Source organism: Scophthalmus maximus, chromosome 20 (assembly GCF_022379125.1).
Source record: "Scophthalmus maximus strain ysfricsl-2021 chromosome 20, ASM2237912v1, whole genome shotgun sequence".
NCBI lineage: Eukaryota > Metazoa > Chordata > Actinopteri > Pleuronectiformes > Scophthalmidae > Scophthalmus > Scophthalmus maximus.
In genome coordinates this window covers 16398204-16419396 of record NC_061534.1, presented here as the reverse complement: position 1 = coordinate 16419396, position 21193 = coordinate 16398204, and the positions used below count along the sequence as shown (strand labels likewise).

Below are 21193 nucleotides of genomic sequence, written 5' to 3'. Positions count from 1 at the left end.
TCAAACCACCTTAAAAAACCCAACACGCTCAAGCTGAAGAGCGGACTCACCGTCTCTATCTTGGTGAGCTGCTCGGCAATGAGCGGTGCAGGAAATCCCAGGATGCTGGTGGGCTCAAACTTGCAGGCGTCAGGAGGAGGGCTGGGGAAACCGCTCTGATCTGCAACGAATGAAGCCGTTCGTTTAAATTGTCGATGACATCGTTCATATTACGACAACAACATATCTAAATATTTAGGCTCTATAAATTACAGTAAAAAGTAGAGTAGAGTAGTAATTTTTTCAGAGAAAATGGCGCCCCCCCCCCCCCCCGTGCTAAAAATAATTCAGCGGAGGTGGGGATATGTAAAACCAGAAGGGGGGAAATCCCATCCATCACCCTGGCAAATCGCACCCTGGAGTCATCCTCTGGAGACCATGGATAATTGTACCAAATGCAATAGGCATCCATTGTTGTTGAGACATTTGAGTCTGGATCAAAGTAGTAGACTAAACAAAGCTTCCGTCCACTAGCATTACTACAAATTAATGCAAACACAGCTTTGGCTTTCATAGCAGAGCAGCTGTATACTTCAACGACCTTGTGAATTCAGAAAAAACATTAGAAAACAGCTCAAAACCTTTAAAGCAGCTAAGTTAAATTTTTCAAATCAAGAAGACCACAAAAATTGTTTCCAAACCACATTTTTGCCGTTTGCAACATCTGTTTGTGATTTAAAGAGATAAACAAATGTATTGAAGCCTTTGCAGTTTCATTTAATCCCAGTTCAAATGCAGACCTCTACGGGCGTCGGGGAGCAGGGCTTTCTCGCTGAGCTCCTCGGCTATCCTGAGGAGGCGAGCGCAGAGGTCGGCTGCAGAGGAGGAGTCCCGGGGGAGCAGGGGAGCCAGGCGCAGCAGGCACGAGGGCTCCCGCAAACTCTTAAAGTCTTCAGGGAACTCCGTGAGCCATGTCCTGAACACAGTACACACCGCCCTGTGGAGACGGAGACGGAGAGGGAAGAATGAGTAAAATGTTTAAGACAGAATCTTTTGTTTTTAGCCTTGACCTTTCCCATTGCCGTAGGGGAAGAGTTGAACAAATAGTTTTGCAGATCAATTCTTGATTTTGGTGGGTACCAATGGCAAGCGTTGCTATATCGGACCTGCATCTGTTTCTAGTTCAAACCCTGGTTAAAGCTGCACTGGTTGAAGCAGATAAACAAATTGTTTCCGGATTGGAATCGACTGAATATAATGATGTTTTCCAAGACATCTAAAATGTTGCTTAGAAATAACGTTGTCAAGGGGTTTGGACAGGAAAAGCAGCTTAGAGGTGATTCAACAATTTAGAGGAAGCAAGGGATCAAGAGTTTATTCTCTCAACAGAATATGACGGGCCGTCTGCCTTCAAGAAAAAACAGCAAGATAACAAGCTATTCAACAAGACAGTCTTGGCCAGTAGCCCCAAGAAGAATGTCTTCAAAGAAAGACGGAGTGCAGCAGTCAAAGCATAGATGACATCTGCACAGGAGAAATTATACTAATGACATCATATCTTGTAATGAAAAGGGACTGACCCGATAGAATTGATCAAACTGATGTGACTGGGATGACTCTTGAGATTTGTTGCCCTGTCTTTCCAGACAACACAAGTAAGACACTGGGGGCTGGAAATCATCTGAGTTATCAATGTGTACAGTAAATCAGTTTGAATTTAGTGTCATTTAGTGTCATTTCAATGTGTTAGCCCTATCTATGCACAAATCACTAGTAAACCACAGATGTCAACGACTTTTTTTCAGGTTAAGCATTTTCCCCTTCACTTTCTTACTGCTGTCTTCTGCTGATGCTTAAAGCTGCATCCATAGATATTTTATAGCATTAATGGGTGAAGTATTATTAGCCCCAGTCGCTTGTACAGAGAATTATCTCCTGACTCTGCAGTTCCCCTCACCGCTCAGAGCTTTTTAAGGCCTTTCAGCTTGTTGTTTTGGTTTAAGCAGCTTTACTGTTTTTGATTTGGTCCCAGTGCGGGAAAAAAACCAACCTAATAAACCCTCTTTACTACCTGTCCAACTGTCAGATTGGAATGTAACGGAGCAGTTTAGCAGCTAAAGAGCCAGATCTATTCTTTGGGAATTAATGGAGAAAAAAATAGCTAAAAGAGAGAAAATATTGGACTTGGATTAATTCAGCTGATGGCCTGAAACACGACTCCAAATAAATGCTAACATTGCTGTCAGTTATTACTGAACAGTAGTTGTTATTTTAGCCTCTTTTTTTTATCTTTATTTTTTTTTTTTTAAATCTCATAGCAAATCACAAAGAAACATCTTTTTGAAATGTTTGGCATTTCCAATTGCTATCTTTTGTTCTGGCATCTTCTGCGGATGTTCACTTCGTTAATTAATTTTTTAATGATAATATTTAATTTTGTTCTGACAAAAAAGATTTTTTATCACAATTTAATGGAAAAAGAAAAGGACAATACCTGATAGGTTAATAATATTATTACCCCAAAAACAGCGAAGCGAAACAATCTGTTAAGTTATGTGGCACACAGCTCCACACTTATTTAAGTACAAACAAACTAAAAGTTCCTCGAAGATGTTAGATAGCGTTTTCAAAAACTCACTTGTTGAAAGATTGTCTCATCGGGCTCCTCTCGCTCTCCCCAGGTGGGTTCTCCAATCTGTGAACAAAAAAGAAAAAAGTTGGTGGAGGAGAGAAAACAAAAACAAAAACACACCAGCTTCAAAGTATGATTCGGCTCTAAAAATGCGCATCTGCTGTGCCAGGTCATAAATAATTCTTGTGCTTTGTGATAAATGTATTTATGTCTGGTTTTTCTAAAGGTGCTTTTTAGCAAAGGTGGTGTCCTAATGTTTCCGAGCATGTTTCCAGGAAGTTAAATGCTTTTGTGTTCCATCTTTGGAAAACTTTCCAAACGCGTTTCATACAAATGCCTCCATTATTCAATGAGGACTTCAACACAGAACAGAAGATTTCACTTGCAGCTTTTTTTTGAAACCCCAGGCTAAATCTATTTTAAATGAGCACACAGACGCATCGTGCAATGTGAAGTGCCTCTAAATCTAACTACGCCATTAATCTAGAAACTGCTTCAAATTAGACTCCACTTGGAGACAAATAGGCTAAAGCTAAAGTAACACGTGTGTACAATACACCGGTCAGTCTTGCCGCCTCCAAGGCAAACAGCTATTCTAGCAGTGTGGCTTTAAAGGTGACATATTATGCTCATATTAAGGTTCATACTTTTAATTTGGGTGACCACTTCAAAAAGGTTTGCAGTCTCTAATGTTCAGAAAAGGAATCAGTGTCCTCATACTGCCCATTCCTGCAGCTCCTCTTTTCACCCTCTGTCTAAAACGCCTGGATTTCTTTTAGCTCCCACTCCTGATAAAACCCAGTCTGCTCTGATTGCTCTGATGCCGGCTGCCACAGTCTGATGTGATTGATTGGTCAACTGATCAAAATGTGTGGGACATGTCACGCCCCTTCACCAGAAAAGTGGAGATTCTGAGGCTGTAGGGTTTAGCCAGCTCACAAAAAAATGACAGGGGGGTCTTTTTTCACAGTTTGTGGGCTGTCAGGCTCTACAGATACACACATTTATGTGCAAACACTGAAAAGGTGATTTTTGCATAATATGTCATCTTTAAAGTCCATCACCTAGTTGCAGACTGAAATATCTGGATGGTACAGATCTTGGTACAGATGTGCATACTGCCGACAGGATATATCAAGATGACTTTGCTGATCCCCTGACTTTTCCATCTTGGAAAGTGATAGTCAGCAAGTTTTCACTATGGTAAGGAATAAAATTGATGGTCCCCTGATGCATTGGATGGATTAACATTAGGTGTGACATTCATGATCCCTGACAGATTAATTGAAGGGCGATACGTTAACTCTTTTATTACAATCCTAAAAACTAAACTAAATATGTGAAATTTCCATGAGCCTCATCTGTTCTATGTATTCATTGCTATTTAGCATAACACAATACCTGCTCGACATCAGCATGGTAGCATTGTCAACGTGAGCATGTTAGCGTGCTGTCGTCAGCATTTAGTTCAATCACGCGACACGTGTAATCGCGCCCCTTGCAATTAGAAAATTGCGATATATCATATCGCGATATTATCGCAAATGCGATTAATCGTTCAGCCCTACACTGCTCTGGCTATTTAGGCTCTATTTTGACGATCTAAGCACACGGTCAAAAGCACAAGTGCATCTATGGCGTGTCCAATTCCACCTTTGTCAGTTCGACAGTAGAGAAAAAAAATTGTTCCTTGCTCCAGGCCCATTGTTAAAACGGGTTACAAAGTGTGCTTGCAACTTGGCAAATTGCTATTATAGGGGAGAATTCTCAAGGTATCGCTTCTCAGCGATTGCTTCACTGCAGAGGAAATGGTTTCAGTGCGTGCAGCGAGCAGACCATCTGTACAACCCGCCTGTGTGCACATATCACTATCTTGGAAACGTGCCCTAAAAAAAGTGATCCTCATCATGGTCTCGCCTGGCAGTCTCGCAGAGACACACAGGTATCTCCGGCCGCCAGACGTGACCAGATTAGTTAGGAACTAACTGCCCGTCTATTTCTCCTTTTCTCAGCAGTTTTTGGATGGGATCCAACCGCTGTCACCGCGTAAACTCTCCCGACCAGCATTCCCTGCTGGCTTCACTCCCCAGCCTGTCCTCGCTCCACACCACGCTCTCCCACCACCGTCGGAACCGACAAGGAAACCAGCACAGCTGCCGGCGTGTGCCTCCACTCATCTGCCTGCCTCTGCTCAACGTTAAATTACAATAAAAACCTGTTCACTTCTCCCCCTCCCCCTCAATCTGCGTCTGCATTGCTGGTCCAACAGTCTCTCTCAAACTCTCCATTCGCTTTTTTTGTCTCCCTTCACCCAGACTCCCACTGGACAGGATCCGTCTGATGATTCGCCGCTCAAACCGAGCCAGACAGGATACTGACAGCGGCTGTGGCTGCTGTGCATGGCTGCACCTTGAACTGCTATCACCCCAGCTCTTTTCTCATTTTTGTGTCCCCCCCCCCTCTTGCCAGACAAAAAGACTACAGACACCAACAACAGAGAGAGACGAGACACGACGTTGGTACCTGTCAGTGAGGATGTCCAGCACTCTCTCCGTGGTGGTGAAGGAGCGATAGGTGGAGAGGAAGATGGTGATGAAGGAAGAGTCTCCCATAGAAAAGGAGTGAAGGAGGTGGAGCACCAGCTTCTCCTCTGTTCCTGCTTTGGCACACTGGGAGCGAGAAACTGCAGACTGGAGGGGGAGCAGGAGCAGGGGGAGAGAAAAAAAGAGATGTTAACGCTGTGAGGATTTTTTCCGGCGTGTCCAATCCGTCGCGCGCTCGCCCGTCTTACCACTGGACTGGCGGGGCCTCCATGCTGCTGTTTGACCACCACCGTGTAGATCACGCCATCCTCCTCCTCCTCCACCACAGTGGACTGCAGAGAGGAGAACCAGAGTCAAGACGATGTCAAGACGGCTTATCATCAGTGTGAACTGACACTTGACATGAGGAGAACAAATAAAGTGTGGACGATGTAGTTTCAGTTTGAGCTCCAGCTACTGATTCCAAAAGACACTTTAATTAAAACAATGATTGAAGTGTAACCTGTCTTGCCACAGACACTCCATATCTGTGTATGTGTTTAAACAGGCATACAATCTTCAAAAGGCTGCTTTGAACTCATTTCTCACATGCTTCATGGAACTAAGACAATCCAGTTTTAGCCTCGAGGAAAGTCCCTGACACAGTTGCCCTATATTTTTTTACTGGTGCTGGTTCACCCAGGCTCAGTGTCTCGTGCATGTTGCAGTGTTCAACGCAGGGCCGCCTTACCAGATCGAGAGGACAGTACCAGGTCGTCTTCATCGGTGAGGGCTCTGCCTGAGTAGGAGAGAAAACAGAATACAGAGAAGACGTAAATAACTTACATCGCATAGTCACTATGTGTACGCTCTGATCCAAACCAATCATGTGCCCCCACCATAAGACTCCGTATGCACTTCAATCGGGAGTCACATAATAAGAAAAACATTTTTGTGACTTTATGTCACAGGAGAAATGTGAGGGAGCCTTTTCGATTTTTATGTCAGACATAATTTAGTTCTCTAGAAAAACGCTACATCCCCCGCATGTGCATCTTTGTGTGGACTGTTCAAATCACTCAACACGTGCACATTACTCCTATAATTGATAATGAGCAATTGAGCAACGTAATACAGAGCCCCCAAAGGATTATTTCCAGCGCTTTATTTGACACTCAGTCCCAAGATATGGAAGTAGAGAGAAGGAGACAGGGGGAGGGTAAAAACATTTCCCAGGCTGTGAACCGTACCGTGGACATTACAGTTTGTGCCTAAACCTGTAGGCTCCACACATTATCATCTTGTAGGGCCGCAACTGACGATTATTTCCTCGATTAATCGATTAAGTAGTTTGGTCCATAAAATGGTGAAAATGTCAATCGTGTTTCCCAAACCCCAAGATGATGTTTTGTTTTGTCCACACACCAAAGATATTTAGTTTTCTGTCACAGAGGAGCAAAGAAAGCAGAAAATATTTACACTTAAGAAGCTGAAATCAGAGAATTTTGACCTTTTTTTCATAAAAACTACTTGAACCGATTAATCGATTATCAAACTAGTTGCTGATTAATTTAGTAGTCAATTACTAATCGATTAATCGATTAACTGTTCAGCTCTATTAGCTTGTTCAACATATAGTCTAATAAGATCATAACTTTTGGACACAAGATAAATCATTTTTAATTTTGAGGGATTTGTGAACAAGGACTAAATGCAACAAGGATTCTGAATTTCTGTTCCATAAATATTAAGCAGCCCACACATTTACATTATTTGCAAGCCTCAAAAACCTACACATACTTTTAATAACAGTCCTTGTATAATATCAAGTTTTGATTTTATTAATAACTTTCTTACAGACTTATGACCACTTTTTAAAAAAAAAAAATCAAACAGTTAAGTCAATGTTCAAGCATTTGTCTTGGCAGCATGCATGCAAAGTGTTATCAACAACTACATATTGACGCACAGTTCTCGGATAGCGTTCATCCGCAGTCCAAGTCCTGTTACACACAGCAGAAGATGATTCATGGCTATTTAACAGAGGGAAGAAGAAAATTACAGTGACGTGAGCCCCTTGCACACAGGACAAACAACAACAACAACAACAACAACAACAACAACACAGACTTGCAATCAGCGTTCAGTCACAGGTCAGATGAATCCGCACATTCCGCAGAAGTCATGGGTAGTTTTCAACTTTGGCTCCGTAAACACACCTGTCACCTACTCAACACGGACGGATGCACTGCACTAATTCCAAGACAAGTTTTAAAAACAAACATTTCCTGACCGAGGAGCTGTACGGCCGTATCCAACCAGTCTGCATGGCGGCTGGCAGCTCAGGCCCTGGCAATGTGAAAAGAATCAAATCGCCTTCTTTAGCGGGTTTACCTGCATTTAAAAATAATGTTGGTGTAAATAGGGGTGTCACAGTAGGACTTCCCAACTGATACTGGCCAGTTTCATTGTGGAAAAACTGATAATAACTATAAGCTGCTGTCTACCACTTTGGATCATAATAGTTGTTCTCATTTTTGTGCCACGAAACCACTGCACGGCCTGGTGTATAGTTTTTTACTTCTTTTCTATTTTCACTGTGCATTTTTTGCAATATTTTATCTACCTCTTTACCTGATGCCTCTTCTCACTCGCTCCTGGTGTAACAAGTGGATTTCCCCTTTAGACTTCTACACCGATCAATATCACTTTACACTTTGCCTGACGGCTGACGCTATCTCGCTGTGACTTTTTTTCCACGATTAAAAATGCATGAGTAAAACACAGAATGGACGGAGTCACCCTGGGTGTATGGTGAAATCTCCAGGACCGTGGTTCATACTTGTTGTGAGTCAACAGGTCTCAAAAAACAAATGAGCAACACCTTGGGAACACACACACATACCCACACACGCACACACACACACATACCCACACACGCACACACACACATACACACACACAATACAAAAATACACCAAAACACTACATCTTCTAAGTCTTTTTGACTATTAATCCGCCTCACAAAGAATTAAAGCTAATGATCTGCCTTTCATTCATTTTGCATGTACTGACTTGTGAGCTCTCTCTCTCTCTCTCATATGCAAATGAAAAGTCACAGTATGAGCCTTGAGCCATGTTCACTGGGACAGCGGAGGTAAAGTGAGCAGCAGCCACTGCTGCCTGTGGTCTGCTTTTCTCCCTGTTCAACATGTGGTGTGATTAGTTGTAATGAGAATATGTTAGCCCCTATTAACCTCTTCCAAATTACCTTGATCGAAGGTCAAGTCCAAGCAGGCGCTCCTTGCATTCACAACGGATCTGAACTGCACTGAACAGAATATCGTCTGTGTATCAAACCTGTTATTCTGCCACCCTTTTTTAAATTCTGCTGTTTCCACACAAATTTGCTTCCGGTTATATCTTTACCATGAAATCAGCTCTCACACACACACACACACACACACACACACACACACACACACACACACACACACATAGACGGGAAAACAAAAAAAAAAATGGTCTCACATAAGTTACCTTTCCCTCTGCAAGCCCAGACAGGCAGCGATCCCTGAGCTTCCTGGAAATTTTCAGGATAAAGGATGAAATAGCAGTCTCATTTTTCCCATTGTCTCTCATTGGTCGTTCCCTCCGCTCTATTTGGGGTTTCTTTCTGGACTTCTTGGTTTTCACTGTCGTCGTCCTAGATCCGTCTGTTTGTGCCTTCACCGCCTGCCTCTTCACCTTCTATCGCTCTGTGTCACAAAGACACACCTGAAGCAGGAGCTAAGTCCGGCCCCCCGAGCCTGCATCGCCTTGACACACCCGTTACACACACACAAGCACGCACGCACGCACGCACACACGCACACACACACACACACACACACCCACACCCACACACATACAAAAAAACACACACACACACACTCACACTTGCCTTTCTATAGTTGTGAGGTCACTCATTGACATGCCTTGCCTAACCCCTAAACTTAACCTTAACCACTACAACTAAATGCCTTATCTCAACCCTTGCCCTAACCCTAACCCTGACCTAATTCTAACCCTAACCCTAAAACCAAGTCTTAACCCTCAAACAGCCCTTTGAAATTGTGAGGACCGGCCAACATGTCCTCAAAACACCAAAATGTCTTCACAATGATGGTTTTGAACCAATATTGGTTCCCACAAGTACACACACACACACACACACACACACACACACACACAGATAGGGATATGTTGGTGTTTATAGGACAACACTCATTTTCAGCGAGCCACTTTTTGCACAGTAACCCGTATAGGCCTGCACATGAAATCCTCATTGAGACACACAACAATAAAGGACCTAATCAGTAGACACATACATGGGCACTTGCCTACACACACACACACACACACACACACACTGACAGACAAAGCCCTGAAGCTATTTCCAGAACAATACCCCTTCTCTCCTGTTTGCTCTCCTGCTCTCGTTCGCTTTGTAGATGACCTTCCCATGCCGATAAACCAGTTTGGCTGAGTATCCTGTCTAATACATACAACGCTGAGCAGAGCAGAGCGACAGACAACTGTGAGGGACACACAGTCTGACGGCAGGTAGAAGAAGGCGGACAGCCCGAAAAAATACATATATTTGTATCCGGTAGTCTGGCCCGGCCTTCTTTTTCAGCGGCTCAATTCCTGTAGTCTTGTAAGATGCGGTAATAAATGTTCACACAGCCACCCAACCAGGAAGCACGTTGTGTTTATTTAAGGGGCTAATGGCATCACAGAGTGAAGCCCTGTTAGATATAGCTGGAGTCCTTCACAGCTGTGTGTGTGTGTGTGTGTGTGTGTGTGTGTGTGTGTGTGTGTGTGGAGGGTAGTTTATTTATTAGTCAGCTAACACACATCCCAGACTGTAAGGTCGATGTTTAACAAGCATCCGTCAATACTGAAGCCACTTTTCCAAAGCTTTTCATACAGTCTGCATCACCAACATGCATCTTGGCCCAACAATTAATCTCACCTCCAAAACTCAAATCACCAATAGCACATAGCTCACAATAGCTCAAAATTTGCTCATTGGACAAGAACACTGGCAACAATTCTCTATCAGAAAGCAAACACAAAGTCAGTCAGTCAGTCACAACACACTTACAACAGGGTGCACCACATCAATTATGAACTTTTATCTTTGAAGTTTTAATGATATTTCTGTCACATAATTCAGTATTTTATTATAGAATAGGAATTATTGACTGTACTAAAGTAAATGTAAGATGAATGAATCAGAAATGGCTTCAATATCCTTTATTTTTTTCTATATCCTTGCATAATTTACTTCTTAAAGTTTGAAGCCAAAAGAAATCCTAAAATTCCAGTGCTGCATTTGAACAATGTGCTGCAGATCTATAGTGTTTTGCCATTGGTGTATTGGTGTATGAGAAAAGAGGTCATGGATTTTGGAAAATGTTCAAAACATTCTCACACTGACTTTGTGAAGAGTTTTGTCAATGTGACTTCAGTTTTGACCAATGCATGTTATCAATTGAAAAATAATGAAATTGATTAATTAAAACACAATATTCATCGTTATCACATTATACTAATTGTATTTCATACTTTCAAAAGACAAAGAGCAACATCAGCTTGAGCATTAGCATCATCAACTCACATTTCTCTCCACCATGTAAGTCCAATATTATCCCTCTTTTCCTTTACCAACTTCCAGCAATTTCTCCAGCGAGTCACTAACTTAGTCTGTGTGTAGTTGGGTTATCTCCCAGTCTATCAGACTCTTTCTTTTTCTTTTGTTTTAGTTTTTTTGCTAAATTAAACATCTGGTTTCTGTGGCTAAAAACAGGGATGGAAAACTATTATAAATGAAATATCATATTATAATACAATAAGAGAACAGACAATAATGGAATAAATAAAACCTGATTCAGAAAATGTCTACTTCAACTGACGACAATAATGTAAAAGACAATGATAGGACATTCGGTCTTTTAAATCCCTTCTCAAAACGTACTTTTATCGGTGAGCCTTCACAGATTTTACATGAGTTATAATTTCCTTTGCACTCTATTTTTATGGGGTTTTATAATCCATCAATTTGTATTTGTTCTCTTTCAACACCAGTTATTTGGCTGTTTTATTTTGCTACCTCTTTTGCCTTTTTGAAACTTTTTGAAAGTGCTCTATAAATAAAGACGAAGATGATGATGAAGATGATGATGATGATGATGATGATGATGGTGATCATGATCATGATTATTATAATGTTTTGGGACCTCGGCAGATACAGATGAGTGGCGTTGTACTGACCATTGAGTGAAACCCTCTAGGCACGTTTCTTCCGATGCTTTCTTTTAAATTGGTTGACTAGATTTGTCGTAATACTTCCAAAAGTGCAGACTGCTGCTGGACAAAATCTACAAATAACTTTTGTTTTGAGAAATATCTGAGTCAGACCGCCACCCGTCCCCCCCAGGCCAAGTCTGCTTATACTTGCCGCATAAAAGAGTGAAAGTTATTTAATTCCCTTTCTGATCACTTGTCTGGCCTTCAGTTAGCCTTCAGTATGTCAGTGCACAAAGCAAAACCGTCCCTTTGCTCTGTTTCCTAATTCCAGACAGAGCTGGTTTATTGGAAAACCTGGGATAAAATTATATTTAGTAGTAGACCATCAAATGAGTTTGCCTTTGGAAACCAGGCTGAATCTGGGTCAGAGAAACTAACCTCTTCGGTGGAGACATTTTCCAAAGCGTCTGTTATTTGGAGTTCAGCCGCCTCAGGATCATGATTATAGGCCAGAGCGGTGGTTGGCACAAGTTATTATTGATAAAAAAGGGACTCTGGAGCGCTTATTTGTGGACCTCATGTGTCGTTCTTTAAGGTTTTGATCCAAACCACAGCCAGTGTTGCTTTTGTTTATGTTCTTCGCCAGATCTTCTCTTTGGGCCCTGCGCGCTCCCTTTTCTTAAAGTTCCCCCACCCCCGGCTGCATGCAGGAAGTACATAATAAGTGGAGACAAACACAGGAAGCAGGACATGCAGTCGTGTTGCAAAGTTATTTTTTTCTCGTTCCATCACAAGCCGAGGCTGAGTCAACCTCTCCTCCTGAACAACTACATCAGCTATTGGAGGGCACCAGAAAATGCAGGCAGGAAGCTGAGCCTCCATGTTGACCTCCCACGGTCTCTAAAAACAACCTGTCCCAACTTTTTTTCCCTTTAAATAAATCCATGCAGTCATGTTTCCGCTGTGCCAAAAAGCTTTGATTTTGAACACACCACTGATGCCCTGTTTACAACCCTTGTCTTTCCACCAAACAGGGGGTCATAAATACATCGTCTGAAGCTTTATTTAAAGATAGCCATTGTTTTTTTTTGTTTTTTTGAGTGGTTCACAACCCCAACCCCTTCCTTCCTATCTTTCTCCCTGCTCCTCTTCTCGTGCTTTCATCTGTGTATCCCTTGGTGCCCGTTATCTACTCTCTTTCAAGTGAATCTCTGTGGCATTCAGGTCAAAGCTTCTTTTTCCCTTAAAGGAAAAAAAAAAAATCTCCCTCGGATGCGATTGCGCTGTTAGATATCATCAGGCCGTGATGTTCTGCAAGTTTATAAGGAGTAGTTGACTTTGTGCTGAGCAATCTTTGACTCCTATAATTCTACTTGTGTGATTTTGCATATATATATATATATATGTGTGTAAGTCAGCCACTGATGCTGGGTGATGACGAGCGTAAGCATATACTCCGTCTGAAACGCCTGTTGGACGATCAACTAGCTCCACATACCTGCTCCCCCAACACCTTTCTCATTCAACTGAGTTAAACACTGTGTGCACCTTCGAGGACATACCCATTCCCATGTCTAAGCAATAATCCATTTGACCCCTTTCTACGATGGCTGGATTTTTTTTGTACCCCTACCTTTGAATGTAGTTGTTCAGAACAGCTATAAACTCTTCTGACTTCCAGTGTTGTCAAACAGCATAACCTGACACTCACAAGTTGGTCTTCCAGTTCACCCCTGAGGTCTTGGATGGGGTTGAGTCAAGTTGGAACCCACCGTGACATTGCCCATTGGTTTGTGAACTGCCGTTTTGAAGCCTCGAATCTAACGTTTTGGCCAGCTCGATCTTGGTTATTGAACACTCGTTTGACTAAAAAATGTTTTTGCTCAAGAAAAGTTCCCACCCTCACTTATTCTTGAAAACATGCCATATTCCATACCTTTTGACCTTTCAGAAAAATTCAGCATATGTTGGGGGAATCCCATATTGAAAGAACCATTTCAACTGATCCCCTTATTGGACATTATCTGGTCCATTGAAGCTACCTCGAGTTCATCGACTTGCATTTCTCCCTCTCTAGGATGAATTCATTGCTAAATAATTGTTGTATACTAACATTAAAGAAGTGTGGTATTGAAGAAAGATCTTGCTCTTGAATTATTAAGGGGCTGGCACCAAAACCTGATGAAAGCCAGATACCACATCTATCAATCACCAAAATTTGGCCAGTCACCGTCTTGAAATAGTAAGCTACACCACCAGACAAGAGAACAGGCCCAGAAATGCAAAGTGCATTGAGAACCCTGTTGTCTAACAACGTCAAAGTGTTTTTGAAAACCCTGAACCCGAAAACGACATTTCGTTTCCATCCATCATAAAGCTTTATTGTTCACTTGAGCCTCGCGCTTCATGCATCCTGACCCCACACATCCACGTCTGCCTCATTACAGAATGAGCAAGTGGTCGTATTGGATTCCACTAGACAGACGGTCCTCGGAGAGCGACTGTGATACAGGATACTGTTTATAGGGAGGAGCAGGTGTACGCCGCAACGACCGGCTCAACCACCACATAGATTATTCACAGCGCGGCCCAGCAACCGCCGTGTGCCATGACCACGGATGAAGTCTCCTCATTCTGCGCGAGTCAGTGCAACTTCTTATTTTAGGCCCAGAGGGGTTTCTTGCGGCCCGGTGTTAAGCTAAGACATGTGCAGGTCATGTGTTGCTGGGGCAAGAGATTTGGTCATGACTCAGTGAAGATGTGCTGTTACTAATGTGGCTAGAAGGGAAGTCTCCTGTGTATTTTTCTTAACCCCCTGCAAGAAAGAAGAAATGATTCTCAGTCGTCAGCTGAATGAAGCTTCAACATTCGATGAAGAGCCTAAAATAAACGCCCCGACTGTTTTGTGAAGCTCACACAACAACCTTCTACAAAAAAGATCTGATGAGGCTCAACGGACCTCGCTATCGAGTCACTAAACATTGACAGAGGTGAGAGGTCGTGGGAAGTTCACCTGTACCATGAACCTTCTTACTTCTAACCACTCTTTTGGTTCAAGTCTAGTCCAGGCGTGGGGAACCTTTGTGCCGCGCTAATTTCTCTGATGCAATGGCTGAGGCTGCTTCTCTTTGGCCTGGTGTCCGATGTCAGATTTTCGTGGTGGTGGTGGTGGTGGTGGTGATGATGATGGTGCTACCCGCAGCTGTTTTCTCCAGGTCTGGGTCAGTCAGTCTTGAGCACAACGAGTCATTGCAAGGATTCCCTTTGCTCACAGCAGGTTACATCGTGGTCTAGGTTTTTTGGCACATCAGCTGGTTCTACAGTAAATGGCGTGACAAATAAGTTAATGTCTTTTTGTTTACTTTTCATGTCCGGAAACCTCTTGCCAAATGCCTAAAGGAGTTTTTCAAGCTCACTGGCACACGCAGATGTCATAGCAGCCTTTTGTTTTCAGCAATTCACTCACAGCGATTCCTCCCTCGTCTAAAACTCGGCAGTGATCCCAATATCATGGATATAATAATGTTTTTCCAATATCTTTGGCCATGTCAGTAATCGGCTACTTTGTGACAAACATTTTTTTACTTTGTCTGGTTCTACCAACTTCACCACAGCTCCCTCACAAATTCTCCTTCTGACTGAGGTTTCAGCTTCTTAGCTATCAGCTCGCTCACCGCGAAAGTTGCCTGCTCAACATTGTCTCTGTCAGAATGTGGTCTCGTGGAAGCTCCCTGTTGGGATCACAAACTCTGCCAAAGAGTGTTAACTTTGCAACTTGAACTTTAACTTGCAAATCATCCAGTTTAACGTGTTTTACTTTCAACCCTGCAAAAGAAAATCCTGTCCATTTCTTTTGAAAAAGCGTGACATTCTTGCATCTGGATTTCTTTTCTAGACAATTGCATGTCAGCTGATGACAACTGACCGCAAAGGCCATGGTGCGTTCACCCTGACTGTGACCTGACCGGCAATACAGCCAGAGGAGACTAATCTGAAGGACGTGTCAGTCCGTTATTATCTTTTATCGCAGAAAAACAAATTGCTGTAATGAGAATACTTTTGTTGTGTTTTTGAGATGTATTTTTGTATTAATGAACTACCATGTTAGTTCCCCCGTTTTGCATCACTATACCAATAATACATTTATACCAATAATACCAATAATTTTCATTTACGTAAAACAGCTGAATTTAATCAGATTATGGAAATCATCAATATTTGGGCACCTGTGAGGGAATATCAGAACACACACACACACACTCACTCACTCATAACTCCATCTTTGGCTCTGTCTTTCTGTCTGAATCAGACAAATCTGAATCTGTCTGAAAACCAGCTGACCACATCTGCTGTTTATTAATCAAACTGGCGGCTGAATTGAGCTCCTGTTAGGTTTCATGGGCGATCGCGCCAATTTTCTGTTAGCTGGGATGTTATGGCCAGGGAAGCCTTGACGAATGAAAAGTTCTCCCAAATCCCTCTCAACTCCATCAGATCAGCACACCGATAGCGGAGTAGTTGATGGGAGGCTGTCAGTGTCCAAACAATACTATTAAGATCTGCACAGAGCAAAGCTGCGAGAAATACTATAACGTCATCTCACTCACCACCACTTTTATCTCAAAACCCCAAAAAGATGGATGTGTTTAATTGAGGCAAGAGGAAATAAAACACTCACTTGTGAAGTTTCCAGTTCATCACTGCCGCCACCCCTCCCTGATTGGCGGCCCGGGGTGCCACAGTCAGGTGGTAAAGGCCGGTAGCCAATGAGAGGCACGTCGCTGGACTCCACCCCCGGCAGGTCATAACCACCTGTTCGCAGATTACGGGGGAGCATGGCGCCGGCTGCCGCAGACAGGAAGAGCAGAGGAAGAAGAGGTGGCTCTTATAAGCGGCTGTTCGAGTAAAACGACTCGAGCGTCGGGATGAAATGAGTGCAACATTCAAAAAGCTTATTCAGTATTATTATCAGAAGGGCCCTTACAACATGAGAGAACTGATAAACATGCCTGTCTGTCTGACCAACAAAACCCAAGTAGGAAAAAGCTGACAGACACATACATGACAGAATGACTTGAACAATAAATCAATTATCAAAATAGCTGCCAATTCATTTCCTTTCAATCACCTAATCAATGGATTGATTAAAACATGCAGCTGCATTGTATACAGCCACATGTTAGTGTCAATGTTTGATTGGCGGTTAATTGTGAATATTCTGACCCTGATCGGAATTGGATACAATATCAGACACAACACTGTAAAAACATATATTTGTCTTCATTTCATTTTACATGAAAGGAACACACAACAATGAACTAATGGTCACTTCATCGTAGATTTTGTTGGACGTGTTCACTGTGCCCCACAGCAGGTCAGGATTTGCATTGCTCGCACCCCCTCCTCCTCCGCCTCCCCCCTCCCCTCCTCTTTCCATTTCCCTTTCCCTCCTTTGGCATGAAGATAGACATCTAGTAAACACAGTTTCAGGAAGAGAGGTGTAGGAGGGTGAGCGATGGAATAGATTGATACAAACCTTAATTCTCCCGCAGCGCATTCAACCCTGAAGCACGGCGATGGAAACGGTTTTGTAAGGGCAAAGAACGTGGTGGCTGCTGCAAGTTCAACGCCACGGGACAATGAATCAAGCTGCCTGCTACTACTTGAAAATGACCCTGCCTGCTCTCACATCCAAGACAGAGCAGCAGCAGCCGCAGCTAAACCCCCCCAAAAAAAGAGCCTCAGGTGTGACATAAAAATGTGCTGGCCCTCCCCAACTTTCCACTGTGCCTTTGTCTCGGACTCCCGAAAGCCTCCTGGAGCATTAACATTTACTTACTCTTGCATAATCCTCCATGTGCTGCTGTTTCTACCGTTGCTCATTGTATTCTTGCTTTAGGTCAGAGAAAGGATGAGAGGAGGAGGAGGAGGAACATGCAGGCCTGCAGCGAAAAAACAAGTCATGCACAGTGCAGTCCAGTCCCTGACCAACGGCTATGCAGAGGTCTTGAATGCCTGCTATTCAGAAGGCTCTGACCAAGGCAAACAGCCCACATATGACTGAGGTGCACACACACACACACACACACAGAGCTGTAACTAGGTTACAGTAAGTCACACCCCGTCATGCTCCTGTTCTGCTCAATAGATGCAGCCGTGGGGTGGTGCTACAGTTGCAGCTCGGCCCAAGTGATATAGCGCGTCACGGTGCGCGCTGCCGGGTGTCCAGAACGGAGAATAAAGCCTGGCACTGTTTGTGAGCGCTGGAAAAGTTTGTGCGAGACACAAGACGATGTGACGGATGGGGACATCTGCTTCCTGTTGAGCCACTCGATGACATAAAAGCAAAAGAAGAAAAAACTAAAAACTAAACTGAACGGACAGAGGAAGAGAAATGCGCGCGCGCGCGTGTGTGTGTATATATATATATATATATATATATATATATATATATATATATATATATATATATATATAATATATTATTATTATTATATATATATATAATATATTTCAACTTACTGAAAGCGGAGTGTCATTCGCGCAGGCTGTTGGAATATCCAACTGTGTTCCGCCGGACTCATGCGCCACCGGGCTGCACTGGCGCCGCGCCGCTGGATCGGTGGCCGGGGCTCAGCCGCGGAGAGTCGCACCCATCTGGACCGTTTTGGCAGCGACGACGACAGGGGAGTCTCCGTCTTCCGCCCTGCGAGCCCCCCCCTCGCCACCAACCCACCTACCCTCTGTCTCCCTCTGTCTCCCTCTGTGTCTCTCTGTCTCTCTCTCTCTCCCTATCAGTGTTCCCCACGCCGCTCGTCTGTCCAGCCTTCAGCAGCTGATAGCGCACTCGCGTCCCTCTCCCTCCCTCCCTCCCTGCCTCTCTCTCTCTCTCTCTCTCTCTCTCTCTGTCTCTGACGTCACAGTTCCTGTATGTTGCGCACTCAGCGCTTTGGCAACAGCCCCGTCTCTCCGTGTGGTACCCAGTGTGAGGATGTTAAACGCCGCGGGGGCGGTGATGAATGAAGCGGGGCCCCTCGGGGACCCCTGGAGGAGAGGAGACTATGGTGAGCCTGCACGCGTCAGTCCGTTTGAACCTGCAAGTGTAAACTCTTTAAACTCATGTAATCCCGTCCCGAGAGCAACCGCATCCCCGAGACCAGGTGAAAAAAACAAAACATATATCAATGTTAGTCAGGCTTTAACACAGAATCCATTCAAATCCTAATAAGCTTATAACCCCCATACCCAAAACCTGTAACCCTATAACCCCAAAACTAAATTCTCACCCTAAATCTTATATTCAATATAAAACTACTCTATCCTCTGACCTCTGTATCCTTTGCAATGTCTTTTTCTCATTTTTGTTTTTTCCTTTTTGTGCTGTTTTATTCCCACGTTGTAAAGCACTTGTTTAGATAGGTGCTGTATGATTTTTTAAAAAAAGTTTTAGGATTATCATTATTATCAATATATGGCCCACTGTGAATCCTTTAATTGGTTCTGTATGTTAGGCAAATTGCACGTGATGCATTATTACATAGGTATTTTTTTTAAATTGTGACTTATTATTTATAATTCTTTAAAAAAAATGTACTCTATTCTTTTTGCACACCGTTTTGAGTATGCAACATCAAATTTTCACTACACAACTTTGAATCTCGAATTGTAATCCTAAACTCAAACTCTAATCCTAATTTTGACACACATCAAGTCAAGAGCTCTTTAGTGATGCACTTTCATAAAATGACTCACACTTCAAGGAAGCAACAGAGGCCAATATATCCGGATTTTATATCCCTATAGTCTGAATTGAGTTACAGAAATTGAAACTACATTTCCCAGAATGCAATGTCTGATGACTGCCCACGTACCGTTCATTATAAACAAGAAGTTCACTCGATGACATTGTTTCATTGTTTCATAACGCTGGAAAGCTCTTTGCGGAAGAGAAGATGTGACACAACTGTTTTCACAAGCTGTACTTTTCAAGATGAGTTAAAGGAATTTCATGTGTAAAATCAGACGGGTTACATCAAAAATATAACATCATGAATTAAATGAAGGAAAACAAACATGAATGAAGAAAGAAGAATGCAGGGACATGATAAAAATATCCACACCGGACATCGGGGGACAGTGAACAGTTTGAGGAGGAAAGAAATGATTTGAATCAAGGATGTACAGGTGGAACAGTTTATGTTCATGGTTTTTTTCTTCAGTATGTCAAACACATGCACTCTATCTGATTTCTGGCCATAAGAATGGATCTGAGAATGATGTGCAACCAATTTCCCATGTGTATGTTGATTTATTTATTTTCTCTCAGAGGACTTTGATTGTTTTATTTCACACATAAAAGAAAGTCACTTGTTTCTTCTGGGGTGAAAGTTCTCCTGTTTTTGTTGTCCTGTAAAAAAAAAATCTATCAGAGTCCCACCTATTTGTGTTTGAGATGTGAATTATTGATTTTAGTCAGATGTATACAAGGTCACGTCTATTTGGGATTTACAGTACATGAGTACGTTTGTGGTAAACTACATAAAGTAAAGTTTATGCAATCCATTATGGGGAAAACTTGAAGTGTCTTTGCCGGACGAAAATATTTCATGAAAATAGTCAGATTTGGCCAATGTGCCGTGACCCGTGCTTTAACAGTGAGCAGCTTTGTTATATGTGCAGAGTGAAAGAGACGACATGTACAGTTTGTATTAGGGTTAGACCGATTATCGGCCTGGTCGATTATCCATTAACCATTTTTATGGTTATTGGTATCGGCCATTTTTAAGCCAATTTGCAGATAAGATAATTTCATTGTAAAATGCATTACTGTGGCTCTGATTCAGCAGCAGTCACTACTCTCTGGACTTTAGCAATGTCCCGTCCATGTTTGTTAGTTTGTTCAACTTCATAACAATGCTGCTGATAGCTCCTGGCACTTTTTGTGTTACGGTCATGTTGAAAGGTTCTGTGATTTAAACATATGCTTTAAGGCATTTCAACAAAGTTTTGTTTTAAGAGTTTGTGTTATTCTAAATTGTGACTTCTTTTGACACTTTTTTTTACTTTAGACAAATATTGCTTTCAAATATCAGTTATCGGCCTCTTAGATTAGTAATAGTCGATATTGGTATCGGCCCTGAAAAAGCCATATTGGTCAAGCCCTAGTTTATATTATTCTGGATAAAATTCAATAGGCTTTTGACCCTTCATAGTGAACCAATGGCGACTCAGGACCGATCACAGGTTGCACATTTGAACGAGCTCTGAGAGGTTCACCTAAAGAGTGATGTTCCCTTCATTATGTCATATTAGTACTGTTTATTTCAGTTGACAAATAAATTAAGGAAAACAATATGTGTGTGTGTGTGTGTGTGTGTGTTTGTGTGTGTGTGTGTATGAGTGTAGACCTAAAAACGTGTAGGTTAAGCAATATCGTAACATGCCTATAATACACAGATATGATTTATCTGCAACCCTGTAAATTGTGACTCTTATGTCACTCAAAACAAACAAAAACAAACAAAGCATATTTTCTTTTTTTCTAACATAGTAACATCCCAGTATTTTATTTGTTAATTACCTTATATAAAAAAAACATTGACTTGCATGTTTTTACTTCCTCATTATATGTATACCCCTTTAACTGTTACAGATCTATTTTTCATATATATCTGTCCTTGCCCTGGTTTTCTTGAACTTACCAATTGCCCTGAGTTCATAGGAGGCTCTCTATAGATCCAGAATACATTCTGAACACTGTGTAGGA

The 21193-nt window shown here is 42.4% G+C and overlaps 1 protein-coding gene across 4 annotated transcripts in view; it reads right to left on the bottom strand.

Annotated features, from left to right (window-relative positions):
* Positions 1–18258, bottom strand: part of rgl2 (ral guanine nucleotide dissociation stimulator-like 2) — a 31214-nt gene extending 12956 nt beyond the window's left edge. The window contains exons 1-9 of one of the 4 annotated variants that reach the window (XM_035608817.2): positions 17950–18258; positions 17267–17756; positions 16106–16272; positions 5885–5932; positions 5403–5486; positions 5135–5301; positions 2618–2674; positions 780–976; positions 51–160 (exon numbers count right to left, since the gene is read on the bottom strand). In XM_035608817.2, the coding sequence (XP_035464710.1) occupies positions 51–160; positions 780–976; positions 2618–2674; positions 5135–5301; positions 5403–5486; positions 5885–5932; positions 16106–16264 (822 nt within the window). In that variant the 5' untranslated portion in view covers positions 16265–16272; positions 17267–17756; positions 17950–18258. Of the gene's footprint in view, positions 1–50; positions 161–779; positions 977–2617; positions 2675–5134; positions 5302–5402; positions 5487–5884; positions 5933–8673; positions 8933–16105; positions 16273–16963; positions 17227–17266; positions 17757–17949 lie in introns of those variants that run through there. The other 3 variants (XM_035608816.2, XM_035608818.2, XM_035608820.2) reach the window with 3 other exon arrangements.
* Between the last annotated feature and the right edge of the window lie 2935 nt (positions 18259–21193).